This window comes from Schistocerca cancellata, chromosome 8 (assembly GCF_023864275.1).
Source record: "Schistocerca cancellata isolate TAMUIC-IGC-003103 chromosome 8, iqSchCanc2.1, whole genome shotgun sequence".
NCBI classification, from domain to species: Eukaryota; Metazoa; Arthropoda; class Insecta; order Orthoptera; family Acrididae; genus Schistocerca; species Schistocerca cancellata.
The window spans coordinates 300,096,413-300,115,987 of record NC_064633.1 but is presented as its reverse complement, the minus strand read 5'-3'; the positions used below and the strand labels follow the sequence as shown (position 1 = coordinate 300,115,987).

At 42.2% G+C, this 19,575-nt stretch overlaps 1 protein-coding gene across 1 annotated transcript in view; it reads left to right on the top strand.

The window, feature by feature from the left end:
* LOC126095533 (protein O-mannosyl-transferase TMTC1-like) overlaps positions 1–19,575 on the top strand; it is a 337,583-nt gene that overhangs the window by 202,105 nt on the left and 115,903 nt on the right. The window contains exon 9 of the mRNA XM_049910315.1: positions 14,108–14,221. Coding sequence (XP_049766272.1) covers positions 14,108–14,221 — 114 coding nt within the window. The remainder of the gene's footprint in view (positions 1–14,107; positions 14,222–19,575) is intronic.

The window sequence follows — 19,575 nt, the reverse complement described above, 5'->3', positions numbered from 1 at the left end:
AGAAAGAAGGATCCTTTATTGTATGATTATATGATAGCGGAACAAACACTGGTAGCAGTTACTTCTGTAAAATATCTGGGAGTATGTGTGCGGAACTATTTGAAGTGGAATGATCATATAAAATTAATTGTTGGTAAGGCGGGTGCCAGGTTGAGATTCATTGGGAGAGTCCTTAGGAAATGTAGTCCATCAACAAAGGAGGTGGCTTACAAAACACTCGTTCAACCTGTACCTGAGTATTGCTCATCAGTGTGGGATCCGTACCAGGTCGGGTTGACGGAGGAGATAGAGAGGATCCAAAGAAGAGTGGAGCGTTTCGTCACAGTGTTATTTGGTATGCGTGATAGCGTTACGGAGATGTTTAACAAACTCAAGTGGCAGACTCTGCAAGAGAGGCGCTCTGCATCGCGGTGTAGCTTGCTCGCCAGGTTTCGAGAGGGTGCGTTTCTGTATGAGGTATCGAATATATTGCTTCCCCCTACTTATACCTCCCGAGGAGATCACGAATGTGAAATTAGAGACATTCGAGCGCGCACGGAGGCTTTCCGGCAGTCGTTCTACCAGCGAACCATATGCGACTGGAACAGAAGAGGGAGGTAATAACAGTGGCACCTTAAGTGCCCTCCACCACACACCGTTGGGTGGCTTGCGGAGCATAAATGTAGATGTAGATGTAGAATTCCCCAAGCTTCTGGTGGATAGTAAGTCTGAGAACTGCATTCCAATTACCTGAAACCTAAGATGCATTTCGTATGTTTTTCTAGCGATAAACATGAAACGTGCGAAATTTTCCCACTGGATTTTTCCACTAAACCGAAATCAATAGCATTAGCTAAGTAAGAATCTCTTGAGACGATGAATTCGTTATCTATGGCTGAAACTTTACGTTCGGATCTTGACATAAATTCGTAAGAGACAGTAACATTTTAATTATCCTACTTTGGCCGATACAACAGTTGGAACACGAGGTCATTTAATTGTGTGTAGAGGTTCAAACCTCAATCCAATCCTTAAGATGTATTTGAAGCTAATGCGTTGAAGAATTCCAAAGCCAACTCTTTTACGATACCTTATAAACGGATCTGACTGAAAAAGGCCTCAAAAGTAATATTTCGCCCACTGTAATCACGAAGTTGCTACAAGGAATGAAATTCGAGGGTTATTCGGAGAGTAGAGAACTATTGTCCGCGAAATGGAAACAACAGAAAGAATCCGATGAAGCTTTGCACAGATGCGCTCTGCAATTTCTCCAGCAGTTGAGTATCTCCACTTACTGTCAGTTATATTGATTTGTGTTGGCAAGGTGTCACCAACACAGACTAATTTCAGAGCATGATGGTCTTTTCAGATTTTTCTCATAACATTTGATTCCCTGGGGAGGAGTGAAAGTGAACCGTTTGTGATTTCGACGCTCTGTAGAGCTTGCATTATTTCAGTGAGATCCCAGAGAGTTGGAATTGGTTCAGACAATTTTCCAGACGCGATGGAATGGGAGGCGATTTCCACATAAGTATTTCTCTTGGTGTATCAGGTAGATATGATTTCCTCCATATACCCAAAAATCTCCTTAATTTATGACGAGTACTGTTTATCGATTTCTTATCCCACTCTGGGCTACAGCAGGCTTATGCTGGAGAATTACAACCAAGCTGAGAGGATTATGAAGCGATTCCCTATTGGAAATACGTTTGAGGTGATTACCAGCCCCGTTATCCCTGGATCCTTCCAACAACTTTCTTAGGAAATGAAGGTTGGAGATAATTTTACTTTCATTATGGGCCTTTATGTCCACAACAGAAAGTCGAAAAACTACTACAAGTAAAGAATAACGACGATGACTGTCTCGACACGTACAGCACTATGAGCTCAATGACAATGAACACAAACGCCCTTTTTTTCCATTCCACGGCTGTAAGTTTGTGGCAAGTTTGTAAAGCGGCCCGATGTGTGAGATCTGTTTGGAAAGTGAAGAAATCAGCACGTAAAGATGCCTAGAAAATATTGTCTCTGCCATGTGTGGCTGCCTGCCGACATATTTACCCCCGATTTCATGCAACCCCACTTAATGTAACTGTCGTGTAGTTGCTTCTTCATGATACTGTAGTTCTCGGCCGTACACCGCAGTGGCAATGAGGACGCTGTTGCAGCCTTTTCGATAGAAAGTGTTTGATCACCCACCATACAGACAAGGATTTGGCTCCCTCTAATTCTGATCTCTGCGCAAATGAACCGCTGTTTATAAAGACAATATTTTGACACAGACAACGAGCTGCTGTCCAGCGTAGAAAATTGCATAAAAGCACAGGACACTACCTTTCGCAGCCAATTGTTCCTAACTTCCAAAATCGCCTTCTTATTCTTTCTCTCCCCTCTTCTTAAGGCCGATAGAGTCATTGCAACTTGCAGCAGTGGGTGTAAGCAGAAAGGCTTTTAACTCGAACTTTCACGCCCTTTCTTGTAGCATCCTCCTGCCCACAGTTCCACAACTGATGCCTAGTATTCCTTTTCCATTTCTCAGGATGCTGAAATGTCTGCTTCCTCCGCTCTTCGTTCCTTCTTGATTGTATACATAATTTCAACTGCTGTAGAAGCACCACCTTCCTCAGCAACGGTGTCCTCTCCTGCATTGAAAGAAAAATGTGCTAACACAATACACAACAACTGCGAAAGTACCATAAAATATTGTTTTTATAAATTGAAGCTCAAGAGCCCGGTCTGGTTGTTAACTCCTTAGGTAACTCGCACTTGTCAAACTGGGAAAGTAGTTATTACCTTAATGCGCTAGAATGCTGATATTCCGATGTATTCCATATCTTCAGAAGCATTACTCATAATCATCATCAGTCTGCTTTGGTAAGACCTCACATACCGACAAAAAAGCCATGGAAACTGTGGCACTGGAAATTTTCCCTTTGTGTTTTGAACAGAAGACTGTTTCCTTTCATGCTGAATAATATTATCAATAATGCTGCAGCTATTTATAATATCTGGATTTGAATCTTTTGTACTCTAAAAATAGTACCTAAAATTGGAATAAGTCCAGAATGACCAAAGATGGACTTCATTCCTTTTTGCTCTGAGTCCCCGAATGCTGTCTTCAAAGCAATCCAGATTAATAGCCCGGCCTTTCTGAGTGACCTTTTAGTCATTGGCCAAGACGTGAAACGAGCTATCACCCAAATAAAAGTTCTCGGATGAAAGAGAAAGCTGCTCCACAACATTCGACATCCAAAGCAGCATAAAATATCCCCCAATCACAGAAAACAGGTTTCAGAAACGACAAAAAAATTCAGAACATTAAGTACTTCGGAGAAATCATTCAAGCCTATGACTGATCAAGGAAAGAAACTGATAAATTTTAGACAGAGATGGCACGTCAACTCTCCAAGGGCACATACAAAAAAAAATCAGTCATAACTTGAAAACCAGACACTGCTAAACAACTATAAAATTGAAAGCGCTGTATGCAGCGGAATGAATACCAATCTTAAAGTAGGAGACATATCGAAATAGAGAAAAAGGAGAAGATAATCTTTCGAAACTTCTGGTACCTACCCTAGAATAAAATGGTAACAACAAATTTAAAAAAAAACTCAAATTCGCAGATGATGGTGTCACTATAGCTGGAGGATTGGAGGAAGGCACTAGAAGAAAGAGGGATGAAAATTAGCAGGACAAAGTCAGAATATTTAGCACTGAAGGATGCGCAGATGAGGTCTTGCAAGATCCAGGATGATGAGCTAAAATCGGTCTGCAAATTTAAATACGTGGGGTTGTAGATACAGAGGGACGGAGGACTGGAAAGCGAGATACAACACCGTATTAATTGCGGCTGGAACAACTGGAGGAATGTGAGTGGAATGTTGTGTGACAAGAAGATGAGCATTGGGTTGAAAGGGAAAGTGTACAAGTCGGTGGTAAGGCCTGCTACGGGATAGACACATGGCAACTCACAGTAGCCCAGGAAAGGAAGATGGGACTGGCGGAAATGAGGGTTCTGAGGTGGATTTGTGGGGTAACAAGGAAGGACAGAATTAGAATGAGGAGCTGTGAAAGTGCGACCCAAGGGGAAAAAGATACAAGAGAGCAGACTAAGGTAGTACGGACACTTACAGAGAAAAGGGGAAGAGTATATTGGAAACAGAGTTCAAGGTATAATGACAGAAGGAGCGAAAAGGAGAGGAAGACCGAAGAGGAGGTGGAAGGATAAGGTATCCGGGGACCTAAGAGAGAAAGGATGGAAGAAGGAAGAGGAAATGGATAGAGTGCTATGGAGGTGAAGGATCCAGAAAAGCAACGCCTACCCTACATGACGTGGGACCAGGCGACGATAAAGAAGAAGCAGAAGAAGAAGAAGAAGAAGAAGAAGCACAAGGTGTCACTAAAGCGGAGTTACTAAACACAGTTTTCCCTAATTCCTTCCTGAAAGAAGACGAAGCAAATATACCAGAATTCGAAACCAGAACACCTGTTAGCATGAGTGACACAAAAGTAGATATCTTAGGTGTTGTGAAATAACTCAAATCACTTAAGAAAGGCAAGTCTTCCGGTCCAGATGGTATACCAGTCAGGTTGCTTTCAGAGTATGCAGACACAATGCCGCCTTTCTTAGCAATCATATACAACCGCTCACTTGACGAAACGTCTGGTCATAAAGACGGGAAAGTAGCACAGGTCACACTATTATTCAAGAAAGGAAATAGGAGTAACCCACTGAATAACAGATCCATATCACTGACCTAAATTTTCAGTAGGATTTTGGAGCACATACTGTACTCGACCATTATGAATCACCTTGAAGAAGATGACTTATTGATACGTAACTAACACGGATTCAGGAAATATCGTTCTTGTGCAACCCAGCTAGCTCGTTATTCCCATGAAGTAATGAGTGCTGCCGACAAGGAATCTCAGATCGATTCCATATTCCTAGATATGCAGAAGGCTTTTGATACCGTTCCTCACAAGCGACTATTAATCAAATTGCGTGGATACGGAGTAGTGTCTCAGTTGTGTAACTGGATTAGTGATTTCCTTTCAGAGAGGTCACAGTTCGTAGTGATAGACGGTAAATCATCGAGTAGAACAGAAGTGATACCTGGCGTTCCGCAATGTAGTGTCATAGGTCCTTGATTTACATAAATGATCTAGGTGATAATGTGAGCAGTCTCCTTAGATTGTTTGCAGATGGCGTTGTAATTTACCGTCTAGTAAAATCACCAGACGATCAATTCCAACTATAGAATGATCTAGAGAGAATTTATGTATGGTACGAAAAATGGCAATTGGCACTAAACAAATAAAAGTGCGAGTTCGTCCACATGGGTACTAAAATAAATTCGATAAATTTTGGGTATACGATAAATCGCACAAATCTAAGGGCTGTGAATTCGACTAAACACCTAGGAATTACAATTACGAGCAACTTAAATTGGAAAGACCACGTTGATAATACTGTGCCGAAGGCGAAACAAAGGCTGCGCTTTGTTGGCAGAACACTTAGAGTATGCGACAAAGCCACTAAGGAGACAGCCTACCTTACATTTGTCCGTCCTCTGCTGGAATATTGCTGCGCGGTGTGGGTTCCTTACCAGGTAGGATTGACGGAGGACATCGAAAAAGTGCAAAGAAGGGCAGCGCGTATCGTGTTATCGCGCGATAGGGGTGAGAGTGTCACTGATATGATACCCGAGTTGGGGTGGCAGTCACTGAAACAGAGGCGGTTTTCTTTGCGGCGAGATCAATTTACGAAATTGCACCAACTTTCTCTTCCGAATGCGAAATTTTTTTTGACACCCACCTACGTAGGGAGAAATGATCATCATAATAAAATAAGAGAAATCAGAGTTCGAACGGAAAGATTTAGGTGTTCCTTTTTCCCGCACGCCATTCGAGAGTGGAATGGTAGAGAAGTAGTATGAAAATGATTCGATGAACCCTCTGACTGGCACTTAAATGTGAATTGCAGAGTAACCATGTAGATGTAGATGTAGACGCAGTACTGAAAATGCAGGTCAGTTTCTTTAGACATGTGAAAATAATTGAGGACAATAAATTAACTAAAACAAACTTCCAATATTTTTCTAACAGAGATACGAAACATCAATAGAGCAAAGATGCTCTTGAATACTTACGAGAAATGATCACAACCGAAGAAAACATTCAAAACATTAAAAAATTCCGATGTAAAGTAAGAAAATTCAATAGCCTTGAAGAGAAAGACAAGAAATGTGGAAAAATCTTCACCAAGGAACAAAACCAACAGAAGAGCAATGGAGTGAAAAAGTACTGGGAAGATAGGGAGAAACAATTGCTATAGGTAATTCATTTACATTGTCTACAGTTAACCAGTATCGACGTTAGAAGATGAGTTCCCAAGGCATGCGTTAGAATGATATACAACGAAAGCGTAAACATCGAAAGAGGAAGATAACTTGAAAATCTCATGCATTAAAAAAGAAAAAAAAATAATGAGTGGCATCGAGACAATGAAATAAATGAAAAACTTGGCAATATAAGAAGATTTAACAATATTTGCAATCATCAGCAAAAATCACAATTACGCGTTTTTGGCGGACTGATCGCAGGCAAGTTCTTTACGAAATAACTAAGAGACTGGTGACGAAGCTCTGACTTGTAAATACACAACGGTAAGGTCACGAGTGCTCGTAGGTATCGATTACAGAGGTCGATGCGCCTGCGTGCACTGTGTCAGTGATGTTAGCCTTACGGTAGTCGTGTAGTGGAAGTCTATGGTGGTGGTCGAAACACAGAGGCTTTGCGGTCGCCCTCAGCGCGGTCAGACCCTCAATAATAGCCGTAATCAGAATTTGTGCTGGCTTACATAACATGCAACACTGCAGTGTGTCTTGGACTGCAGTGCTGCATGTAACGTGGGTCACCAGTGTGGAGAGTATGACGATTAATATTTGACTTTGACTCATGTAGAAATTTCCGCTCATTCGTTTTTTGAGACGAACAAGTGATTGTCTCACATTTGTGTTAACAAATAAATTCATTTGCTTATGTTAAAACACAACACGGACTTTTAGATCCATGCAACCTAAATTCCCACCGTTGGGCATGCAGCACTCTAATACTGCTGTAACATTTATAATTCCGAGCCTATCACCCTTATACACTTGCCATGGTCATGTATCGGCTTCAAGCAGATTTAGGTATTTCACTTAACAGTGCCAGAAAATCTGTAGGAACAGATACAAAACGCAACTGAAAATACGTAAGGCTATTTTGTATTATTAATAAAAAATAAAAAAAGCTAAAAGGAAACACAAATGACGGAAAGATAACTTAGTTTCAATGGGAGAATATTAGAGGTGAAAGGATGCAAACGATAATATCTGTGAAAATGAAGAAGTTTTACAATTTTTGTTGAATGGATAGTGTGCTGATCAACGAATATGAAATGCAAATAAACTAAAGAGAGACGAAGTAGAACTAAGGAATCAGTGATAAACTTCCGATGCTCTTTTGGGTTAGTTGTGTGCTGGCGTGTAAACCGTTGTATCAGTAATACTTCATTTGTTAAAAGTTTCGAGCATAGATCATAGATGATATCGTATTACATGTATTCGGATAGTGACGAAAATAAATGGATGCAATCGTGTTTAGATATGGTCTCAATTCGAAGACTGGTTTGATGGTGCTCTCCGCTCTACTCTTACCTGTGGAACCTTCATCATAACTATTGCATCTTACATCGATTTTAATTTGCTTTTTACAGTCAAGCTTTGGTCTGTCTTTACAAATTCTACCTTCAATTTTCCATCACAGTACCGTGTTAATGTTACTTGATGGAAAGGAATGCGTGGCATCAACTGATCTTTCCTTTTACTGAAGTTGTGCCATAAATTTCTTTTCTCCCAATGTTATTTAATATTCGCTCAATAGCTATATGATCTGACAACCAAGTCTCAAGCATTCATATCATCTCAAACGCTTCTGTTTTTGTTTGATCTAAACTGGTCATCGTTCACATTTCATTCGCGAAGAAAGCTACGCAGCACACAAAGACCTTTGGCACACACTTCCTAAGACTGAAATTTGTATTCAGACATATTTCTCTTTTTCACAAATGCTCTCATTTTGTACTCTCTCTACTTCGCCCATCGTCGGTTATTATGGAAACTGATCTATTAGATTACTTCTAGTGACCCGCTTCCTGATATGACTAATAGATTCTCAGTTGTCACATAGTATTACAAATATGTCATGGAAAGTCAGTTTATTGTTATCGCAGACATATGTGAGCTACAGGAGCCCAATGGATTGTGCAACATGATGCCATAAATACTTAAGTTAAGAGTATAACGACTTTAAAAATTACGTCAGCGATAATATAAAAGGTTGCACTATCACGGACAATGAAACAACTTTTACCTTGTATACGTAGGCAAACGTCGGAAACCAATGAACATGTTTGCATGCTTAATTAAAACAGAAATTATAGACAGGTTGTAGAGAGCATATGTCAACGCCAGGTAAACTTGGAAAGAAGGTCTGCGGCACATGTTTACAGCTTGTGGTCAGAAATACATCGTCCGCCCAAAAAGTTCCCAAACTGATCTCATTCTTAGGGCAAAACAGATGGCAGCACATTAACTACGGTGGCGACTTCAACACACAACGCAAAACAACAGATGTGAACTCGAAAGTGGCAGTTTGTGATAAGTAGTGGATGTGTGGCCTAATGTTTCAGCGTCGTAGTGTCATAAATATCAATGCAGTAACATCACTAAATCAAGTTTTATAAATTATAGAGTGCAGTAATCAGTTGTCCTTTTTTAGATTTTATTAGGCAAATTCAAATCTCGGCTAGTGGCATAGAGTACTATTCAAAGAAATGTGACCGAGGCTCGAACAACAGAGACTTACATGCATCGAGAATAGAAAATAGTGCACTGAGAATGGCCAGCCACTAGCCGAAATCTGTATTTGAGTAATGAAATCTAAAAGTTGAGTGCAGCCACTTTCCAGATGGAAGGTAACCTGACTAAATCAAGCGTTCAATACATTCTCCAGAATGTTTCGAAGAAGAGAAAGATATGTGCTAAGCTTTTCCCGCACACCTTTACTCCCGAACAAAAACAACGACGCTTGGACGCCTGCTGCGACTTGATTGAAATGGTACATGTGGACAATTCATCTGTGAAAAAAAAAAAAAAACATCATGAGTGACAAGGCTTTGTGTTGTCAGTATGAATCTATCAAAAAACGACAAAGAACAGAGATTCTCATGAAGGGTCCATGCTTTAACGATATAACCGACATTTAACACAATGTGGTGCGTGAGTTGAACAATATCCCAATAAAGGACTATTCTGTCAGTTTCGTGTGGTTGTATGAATCTGTGCGTTCTGAGCAAGTGGGGGAGGAGGGGGGGAAGGGGGAGAGTGGTACACATTATAGAGCACAAGAAGCATTAAAGCTACCATCTTAATATTTGTCTATTTTTCATTTATCCAGTCTCGAAGCTTTTTGGACCGGCGGGGAATAATTCATCACATCTCGTGTTGAATGTAAGCAATATTTATTCTTTATTATCAACGATACACTAGATAGACATAAATATATGAAAGGGGATTGTTGTATCCTTTTTGAACACTGAAAATGGGTAAATGGTTTGTGGTATCAAAGGTACAAATTTTAGGCAGTGTTAGTGCTGAATGACAAATGGAACATACGTAGTCAAATAATACTAAGTTCTCATTACTGAAGCGGGTACGGTGTTTTAAAGAATGAATCGTTCACTCTTCATTGTACTGGGAGCTGGTTTGAAACTTCCCGGGATACTGTAACTGTGTATCTTAAGGGGACTTAAACCACAAGTTTGCCTTTTGCCGATATCAGTCTAATAATATGAATGTATGGTTTCACGGCGATATGTACTGATGCAATTTCCTCGGGCTTATAGCTGCGTCAAGCGGTTTAAAATCCATTAGTATTCGACTGAGTACTCCTCGGCCATTTTCAAGTGGTGACTCTCGTGTGTTTGAGAATGCTATCCTTGGGGTGCATACCGGCGCTACAAATTGTGAAGTCACTTGCGCCCAGTCCGGCGACCATTGCGCCCACTCCAACCTTCTAATGGCCAGATCCCTAACCTGAGCTTAACTGCCGACAATTGTCTTTATTTAGGGTGTTTCAAGAAATTTTGATCTTGACGCTTCTTTTAAAACGCTGTTCCAGAAATGTTTTGCCCTTTTAATAACTGATGTTTGATTGAATGCTTTTCTATGTATGTTTGCCAGAGCATGTTCTGCTATTGCTGATTTCTCTGGATTCCGTAAGCATAATCGCCTCTCGTGTTCAATGCGACGCTGTTCAATAGTGCTCACAGTCTTCCCATCATGAAAATGACATTGTGTTCTGTGTATTCCTTGAGTTCTGAGGCCTACATAATTTTTAAATTTGATAGTACCACCAAGTGTGCGTGGCACAAGCAAGCCATTGATGCTTGTTTACCCTGCGCGAATGACCAGGTGCTGAAATGTGGATGTGCAGAAGCAATACCGTAGAGTATATACTGATAGGCATAATCCACTTTGTGGTGCAGTTACAACCGTTCAGAAAGCAACAGATAGTACGCTATGTGTTGGTGCGAAGACTGTCGGATACGGAGAAAAAAAATGTAGCACTCTAAAGTTGTACACGTTAAGATACCAATGATGACAATATCTGTACCTAGGCCCATAATACCCTGCATATCTAGCAATATCAGGAGTTGCCGCCTGAAATGAAGAGGAGCTGATTTCTGTACAGCTGCTGGAAAACAGACCGTTATGTTGGTATATACTTATTTATTTACTGGCAATAAATTTGAGTTTTAGGCAATATAACACGTCATGTTACATCTACGATTATTACTTCTAATTTATTCTACATGTATTTGGTCAATGGAACTATAATAAAATCCAGCTCTTACCCTAATGAGTCAGTAAACTTCAGTTACGTCTTAGCGTAATACGTTTGTGTGTCGCAACGTTATAACTAAGTTACAATTAACTTATAATGTAATACATTTACTTGGGATGTGCTCTGTGGTATTCGTATATGAAATTGTTATACTACTTACAATTATTAAATGAAATTACTATACCTATTTGACCATGCCTCCAAACAGTAATGAGTCAGAAAACGAGAGAGCGTATGCAGATGTTTCTAAACCTAGCATTCAGTTTTAGTCTGTAGCCGGGGCACACGGACACAGTTCCTGGCCCTTGGAACGAGCACTTGTTACTGTACTGTTACATGACCTGTGAGATGATCACACGAGAAGACGTACATCTAGCACTGAGCCAGGAATCACCATACACTCTTTCTCTCCATGCAGCGATACACTTCACTACCATTTCGCCACAAGCTACCATCCTGTACCGCCATACTCTGCATCTCCTTAGGTTTCTGGGGCAGAATTCCCAGAATTGCCCTTCTGCAGACCTCCACGACCAATAGTAGTCGTTGCTTGAATAGCGAGACACAGAATTTTTTGCTTCAGGTTATGTGGCTTTACACTAACTGATCATATGTATCCGGACACCTGTTAGTAGATATTAGTACGCGTTGTGTCCACCCTTCGCCTTTATGACGGCTGGAACTCTAATGGGGACACTTTCATTGATGTGTCTGAATGCCTGTGGAGGGTTTGCAACCAGAGACGCTTGGAGACGTGTGGAGCAAAGTCGTCGTTCTGATTCTTTCCAAAGGGATTGCAAGTGTGTCCGAAGGAACATTGCGTCGTTCTTCGTTAACAACAAAGATACTACAATACCATATTTCTACGTTCTTCGTTAACAACACAGACAGAACAATACCACATTTCTACACCTATACCAGGGAGCGACTTTTAATAAAATGTCCTCCCCTGTACGGGAATTATAAAGAGTGGTCCTTTGATCGTGACTGGGCCAAATATCTCACGAAATAAGCGTCAAACGAAAAAGCTACAAAGAACGAAACTTGTCTAGCATGAAGGGGGAAACCAGATGGCGCCATGGTTGGCCTGCTAGATGGTGCAGCCATAGGTCAAACGGATATCAACGGTTTTTTTTATATAGGAACTCCAATTTTTTATTTCATATTCATGTAGTACGAAAAGAAATTTGAATGTTTTAGTTGGACCACTTTTTTCGCTTTGTGATAGATGGCGCTGTAATAGTCACAAACGTATATGTACGTGGTATTACGTAACATTCCGCCAGTGTGGACGGTGTTTGCTCCGTGATACGTTACACGTGTTAAAATGGACTGTTTACCAATTGCGGAAAAGGTCGATATCTTGTTGATGTATTGCTATTGTGATCAAAATGCCCAACGGGCGTGTGCTATGTATGCTGCTCGGTATCCTGGACAACATCACCCAAGTGTCGGAACCGTTGGCCGGATTGTTACGTTGTTTAAGGAAACAGAAAGTGTTCAGGAAAATGTGAAACGTCAACCACGACCGGCAACAAGTGATGATGCCCTAGTAGGTGTTTTAGCTGCTGTCGCGGCTAATCCGCGTATCAGCAGCAGACAAATGGCGCGGGAATCGGGAATTTCATAAACGTCGGTGTTGAGAATGACACATCAACATCGATTGCACCCGTACCATATTTCTATGGACCAGGAATTGCATGGCGACGACATTGAACGTCGTGTACAGTTCTACCACTGGGCACAAGAGAAATAATGGGACGATGACAGATTTTTTGCACGCGTTCTATTTAGCGACGAAACGTCATTCACCAACAGCGGTAACGTAAACCGGCATAATATGCATTATTGGGCAACGGAAAATTCACGATGGCTGCGACATGTGGAACATCAGCGACCTTCGCGGGTTAATGTATGGTGCGGCATTATGGGAGGAAAGGTAATTGGCCCCCATTTTATCGATGGGAATCTAAATGGTGCAATGTATGCTGATTTCCTACGTAATGTTCTACCGATGTTACTTCAAGATGTTACACTGCATGATAAATGGCGATGTACTTCCAACATGATGGATGTCCGGCACATAGCTCGCGTGCGGTTGAAGCGGTATTGGATAGGATATTTCATGACAGGTGGTTTGGTCGTCGAAGCACCATACCATGACCCGCACGTTCACCGGATCTGACGTTCCCGGATTTCTTACTGTGGGCAAAGTTGAAGGATATTCGATATCGTGATCCACCGACAATGCCTGACAACATAAAAATTGGGGTTTCTATTTTTTTTTAATGCTGTTGATATCTATTTTAGCTATGGCAGCGCTATCTAGTGGGGAAATCATAGCGCCATCTGGTTTTCCCCTAGACGAGTTCTTTATAGTTTATTCGTTTCACACTTATTTCGTGAGATATTTGGCCCAGTCACGATCAATGGACCACCCTGTATAAAGTGTGTAAGAGAACTGGTTAAGACGCAGGAACGACGGCATGTGTAATTTTGGGTCTGGCTATGAGTCGAATAACCAAGGCGACTGCTCGTGTAAAGAGGGAAATGCAGGTTCGAGTCTCGATCCGAAACAAATTTTCACTGTCACCACTCCCTCGGACAGTTAGTTCTCGTTCGTAATCGAAATTGCGAATACATTTAATGCAAACATTATTTTGTTCAATCATTCCCTTGGAAAACGTCATCAAAGGTTTTTGCATCACGGTACATTTTTTTTTTTTTTCTCTCTGAGAACTTGTGTTAACACGGCACGTAGTTCTGTATGTACAAGATATGTCACAAATTTTGCCTAGGTTAAACAGTTCTCATTTTTATGGAAATAATTCTTCTCACTTTAGTTTTACATCGAATGTTAATAATTGTCATGTTTTCAGACAGTTACGAGACACGTTGGATGCACCATTTTGAAATAGTTGTCCCGAAATCCACAACCACGGACATTTATCTTTGTACCAGATAACAGCCATAAAGCCGAAAATTCATTAGTTAAGTAATAATTACTGTAGAGTATATCCGAGTGATTTTCAATCATAAAAAGTTTGCAGTTATGGGGTGGAATGGACTTCCCAGCAATTGTTAATATATCCACGTGTGAGACGGTAGGAAACAGCCGCTGCTGGGGTGTCTGAGGGCCCGGAGCTGAGCCGGTGTGTGCTATCGGTTGCAGGGCCGGCCTGAGAGCCCTGCCCCATAACGCCAAGATGCACTACAACCTGGCCAACGTGCTGCGGGACGCGGGCAACGCCGACCTGGCCGCCGAGCACTACCGCGAGGCTCTCAGGTGAGTGGCGCCGCATCTCCGCAATTAGTCTGAGCCACCGACGGGCACGGGCCGCAGCGGCCCCCTCACTGCGCCGTAGAGCTGTGTCCTACAAGGCAGGCACGTTAGCTAACGCTAATTGTGCTTCGTGAAATTGTTCATTTTTACCATGCTACTGGCCGAGGGCAACAGTGAGCACATTACTTTTCGCTATAAGGTTTATCTTAGTCAACAGTTCTCACGAAACCTTCTGCTGGCTATTTTGGTTTCGCATTAACTGAAGCATTCAATGCCACTTCTGAGCTCACTAATAAATTTTCAGCTTTCTTACTAACGTAGACCTCGGGAGACGCTATGGCTCATTCTGTCACCACAACCTTCCTTTTAAATTTTTAATGTAGACAAAAAAAAAATATTGTCAGTCTTCTGTTCACGTTCTATTGTTTATGACGTCACATAAATCCTCGACGTCATGTACGAGATGAAGACGATATCTGCTAGGTTTCTTTTACAATTGCTTTAGATTGTGTAAAAATTACCAGTAACCCAACAAAAATAAGAAAGACGTCACATAAATCGTCATCGTTACACTTCGAGATGAAGCCGACTTCTGGTATCAGTAGATTCCGTTGACCCCTGGTTTCGACTGTGTAGACTTCACGAACTGTCCTATAAAAGTAAGCAGTACTATGCAAGAACGTATATGGCGCTATTACTGTAACAAATTATAAAATAATTTACTAAATTTAAAAGTAATACCATAAATGTTGCATCAAAATATGCTGGGCATGAATATTTCCTGGAGGCTGCTACTAGAGGGCTGACTGGGGTTAGCCGCTATAAGTCCTCGTATACACAGTTGTAGCTGTAGAAGCTAAGTTTTGTTTACGTGGGAGGGTGTACATCATGCCCATGTTTTGGAAATATTATGATGTAGTCATGTAGATAGTTTAAATTTTAGTATTACGAAAAAAATTATTGTTTTTAAGGATTGCTTCTGCCAGATTCCTCAACTGCTTTAAATTTTTCGGTAAAACTTAACCCAAAAACTTAACTATTAGTGGTGAATCGACTTTTCACAATAATGGTCATATTCATATTTTCAGGTTCAACACCATTATTTCAAATCAGTATATATATTAAAGAGGCACGTTGTGAACAAACCTCAACGTCCACGAACGGAATTTCTGATATTTTAATATTTTTTGTGGTGATCGTAGCCCCTCCCCTGAGCCAGTTATACGTTATGGAAAATTCGTTGGTATTGCTAAGGATTTATGAAAAAGTTTTCAGGCTCTGGACCATACTTATACTTCAGTATCTACTTGTAAAGTATGTTGTCAATAAAACTTAACAGCAATTAACAATTTTTTTGGTGGGTATGAAGTCCACCACACAACTTGACTAGTAGAAAACATCGGTTCGTGGGACTCGTTATGAGGCATCAAATGATTACCATCGAGGGTAAAAATCGTAGAGGGAGGCGAAGAGATGAATTGACTAAGCAGATTCAGAAGGATGTACTCGGAGACGAAGAGGCTTGCACAGGATAGGGTAGCACGGAGAGCTGCACCATACCAATCTATGGACTGAAGACCAGAACAACAACACAAAGTCCACCTCTCTCCCCCCACCTCAACTGGTTGTACATGTTACAGAAAATGCGCTGGCGTTGCTAGGGTTAACTGTAACGTAAAACAACACATGAGTCATTTATGACAATGTAGAGGTGTCACGATTAAAGAGTGTATTTTAACAACTACATAACGTCGGCACATGTGTAGAGGTCGTAGCCACTGGCGAGTAATCAGGTGATGTGTTTATAGGCAAAACAGGTGTCGTAAGGTCAGGTCTATATGAAAGAGTCAGCAAAGTATTTAGTGAATGCGGTCAGAATCATTTGGTTTAAATGCACGAAAATCAGTGTTGGCTGGGCCGCATATTGTTGCTGAACTAAGTTTACCTGGACTATAAAACTTGCACTTTCCTAAAAACATGACGCATTATTTTTGCCACACCCATTGTAGTCAAATGCTCGGCAAAATTGCCAGCCACTGATGCCCGACAGAGCTTGCGGCAGTAATTTCCGAGTCAGAAGATTTTACTCGGACTACACTATAGCCACGAGAGCAAGAAATTGGAAGGGAGTGAGGCTCTCTTGGATTTAGATTCCACAATAAGAAAAGGTAACAAGAAAAAGCTTCATCGACATTTGTCAATGCGTTCTTTTTAAGTAGAAACCTCCCTGGGAAATTAACACATGTGCTGATACTGAATACATACTTTTTCCAAAATGTTGAAACCTTGCCCGAGCATTGATAATACCAATCACAGTTTTGAAACTCCGTATACTAGTGGGCCATAACGCTTCAGTTTTTGTCTACTGGTAATTCATACAGAGGTTTGATGTAGCACTGCCAAGTGCACTTCTCATCGACATGCCTCTTAATACTAGGATGTTTGCGACGCTTTAGTGGAAAGATCCTAGAAATTCATTAGACTGCTATGAAATAACAATGAGATTTTAATGTTTAATGTTTCACCAGTATAGTGGTAAAGCTATGTCTATCACAAATACAATACATGTATGACCGCAGTTATGGGAAGTGAAAGTAGTGTCCACAATTACCATAATTAAAAAGAGAGAACTAGCAATTTGCTACCCATGCACGCGGAGACGGTAACTAAATTATAGAAATGTTTTGAAATCGTAAGAACCTGCGTAGAATAGAATTTGGGCTCACTATTGCAGATCTTCTACCGCGACGATAGAACCGAGAATGTCCTTTCCCAGATTACAGTCTTTGTATACATTGCTATCGGTGTTCCAGAGCTCTGGTTGTGATGTGATACCACGTAATTATATCGAATCGATGGTTGTCTCGTTTACACACTTCTGCGTTCCTGTAAACAACAAAAGCCGAGCGCCTCCACCTACGCACTCCTACTTTCGAACGAAAGAGAAATAAGTTTCACCGATCAGATTACGTGATTTCGCATTTGCGGCATTGCAGGCTCAGACAGATCAGGAAGCATTTACACCCAAGGACATATGGCCCGACCGTATGAAATATTCTTCAGTCTCGGTGGACAACAGCAAGACATCGCCAGTATGCTTGCAGCTGAATGCAGAAGCCTGCTCCACCACCTATATAGGCCACCTATACCACAAATTTCTGCGTATCACGTCATTGCTTCATTGTTGATGGAAACATTATTGCGGCCACACATTGCCGTCACTTAAGGCCCCTGTGAACGTACCTGAAGAGCCGGTGCTGCCATCGATGCTTTTTGCTTTGACGAAGTTGCCAAGATTCAAAAATTATTTATTTTGTTTTTTCTTTCAACATGCCAGACGGCAATCACTCGTTTTTTACCTTCACAGTTACCTGTTTCAGCAATGATTTACTGATCTCTATATATTACGTTTTGCTGCGAACAGAGATTGACTTCCTTTACACAAATGTACAACGACAAATGCATGTCGACATTCTTAACACACATCCACATGCATAGACAATGGTTCAGATGGCTCGGAGCACTGTAGAACTTTTGAGGTCATCAGTCCCCTACAACTTAGAACTACCTAAACCTAACTAACTTAAGGACATCACACACATCCATGCCCGAGGCAGGATTCGAACCTGCGACCGTAGCGGTCTCGCGGTTCCCGACTGTAGCGCCAAGAACCTCTCGGCCACTCCCGCCGGCCGTAGGCAATGTTCTGATCGTAGCTCAGTATAATAAAAGAAGGAAAAAGCACTAATACTGGCTTCAGCAAGAGACATATTTCGTAAGACGTTTTCATAGTCCTCAGGAAGCACTAGATATGACAGTTGTTCAATGTAGATTAACATACTTCATGTGGCGTACCACAAATTAAAAGAACAAAACTAGGTACAGTCAAAGCACTGGAGGTTTCACTCTGTCGAGGTGCAAAAGGGATGTAGAAACTTTCACAGGGGCAGTGGTAGCCGTTGCCCGATGACGTAGGGCGAGGCCAGCGCTCGCTTGCACTTTTTTTGTATCAGTACAGCAGCGAGTGTGTGTGTCTGTACACAAACAGACGTCACTTAGGTGCCCAAAGCGGAAGTCGCGAATCACGTCTGCGGCCGGTCATCAGGCGAATTCATGACCAAACCGAATGTGATGAATCCATACGCGGCTGTATTGTTCACCAATCCTCGTTGGTGGCTGTGTAGATAACAACTTCCAGAGACAACATTCGATTTCTCAGTATTTCTTATAATTATTGACCAAAGGTAAAAATTTTAAATGTTACATTAATTACTCTTTGAGTTGCATAACCTGTCCACTTTACCATCGCTGTTTTAGATGAGGTTGCTGCCAACTTTTAACATGTTCTGCTAATACACTCCGGGAAATGGAAATAAGAACACATTGACACCGGTGTGTCAGACCCACCATACTTGCTCCGGACACTGCGAGAGGGCTGTACAAGCAATGATCACACGCACGGCACAGCGGACACACCAGGAACCGCGGTGTTGGCCGTCGAATGGCGCTAGCTGCGCAGCATTTGTGCACCGTCGCCGTCAGTGTCAGCCAGTTTGCCGTGGCATACGGAGCTCCATCGCAGTCTTTAACACTGGTAGCATGCCGCGACAGCGTGGACGTGAACCGTATGTGCAGTTGACGGACTTTGAGCGAGGGCGTATAGTGGGCATGCGGGAGGCCGGGTGGACGTACCGCCGAATTGCTGAACATGTGGGGCGTGAGGTCTCCACAGTACATCGATGTTGTCGCCAGTGGTCGGCGGAAGGTGCACGTGCCCGGCGACCTGGGACCGGACCGCAGCGACGCACGGATGCACGCCAAGACCGTAGGATCCTACGCAGTGCCGTAGGGGACCGCACCGCCACTTCCCAGCAAATTAGGGACACTGTTGCTCCTGGGGTATCGGCGAGGACCATTCGCAACCGTCTCCATGAAGCTGGGCTACGGTCCCGCACACCATTAGGCCGTCTTCCGCTCACGCCCCAACATCGTGCAGCCCGCCTCCAGTGGTGTCGCGACAGGCGTGAATGGAGGGACGAATGGAGACGTGTCGTCTTCAGCGATGAGAGTCGCTTCTGCCTTGGTGCCAATGATGGTCGTATGCGTGTTTGGCGCCGTGCAGGTGAGCGCCACAATCAGGACTGCATACGACCGAGGCACACAGGGCCAACACCCGGCATCATGGTGTGGGGAGCGATCTCCTACACTGGCCGTACACCACTGGTGATCGTCGAGGGGACACTGAATAGTGCACGGTACATCCAAACCGTCATCGAACCCATCGTTCTACCAATCCTAGACCGGTAAGGGAACTTGCTGTTCCAACAGGACAATGCACGTCCGCATGTATCCCGTGC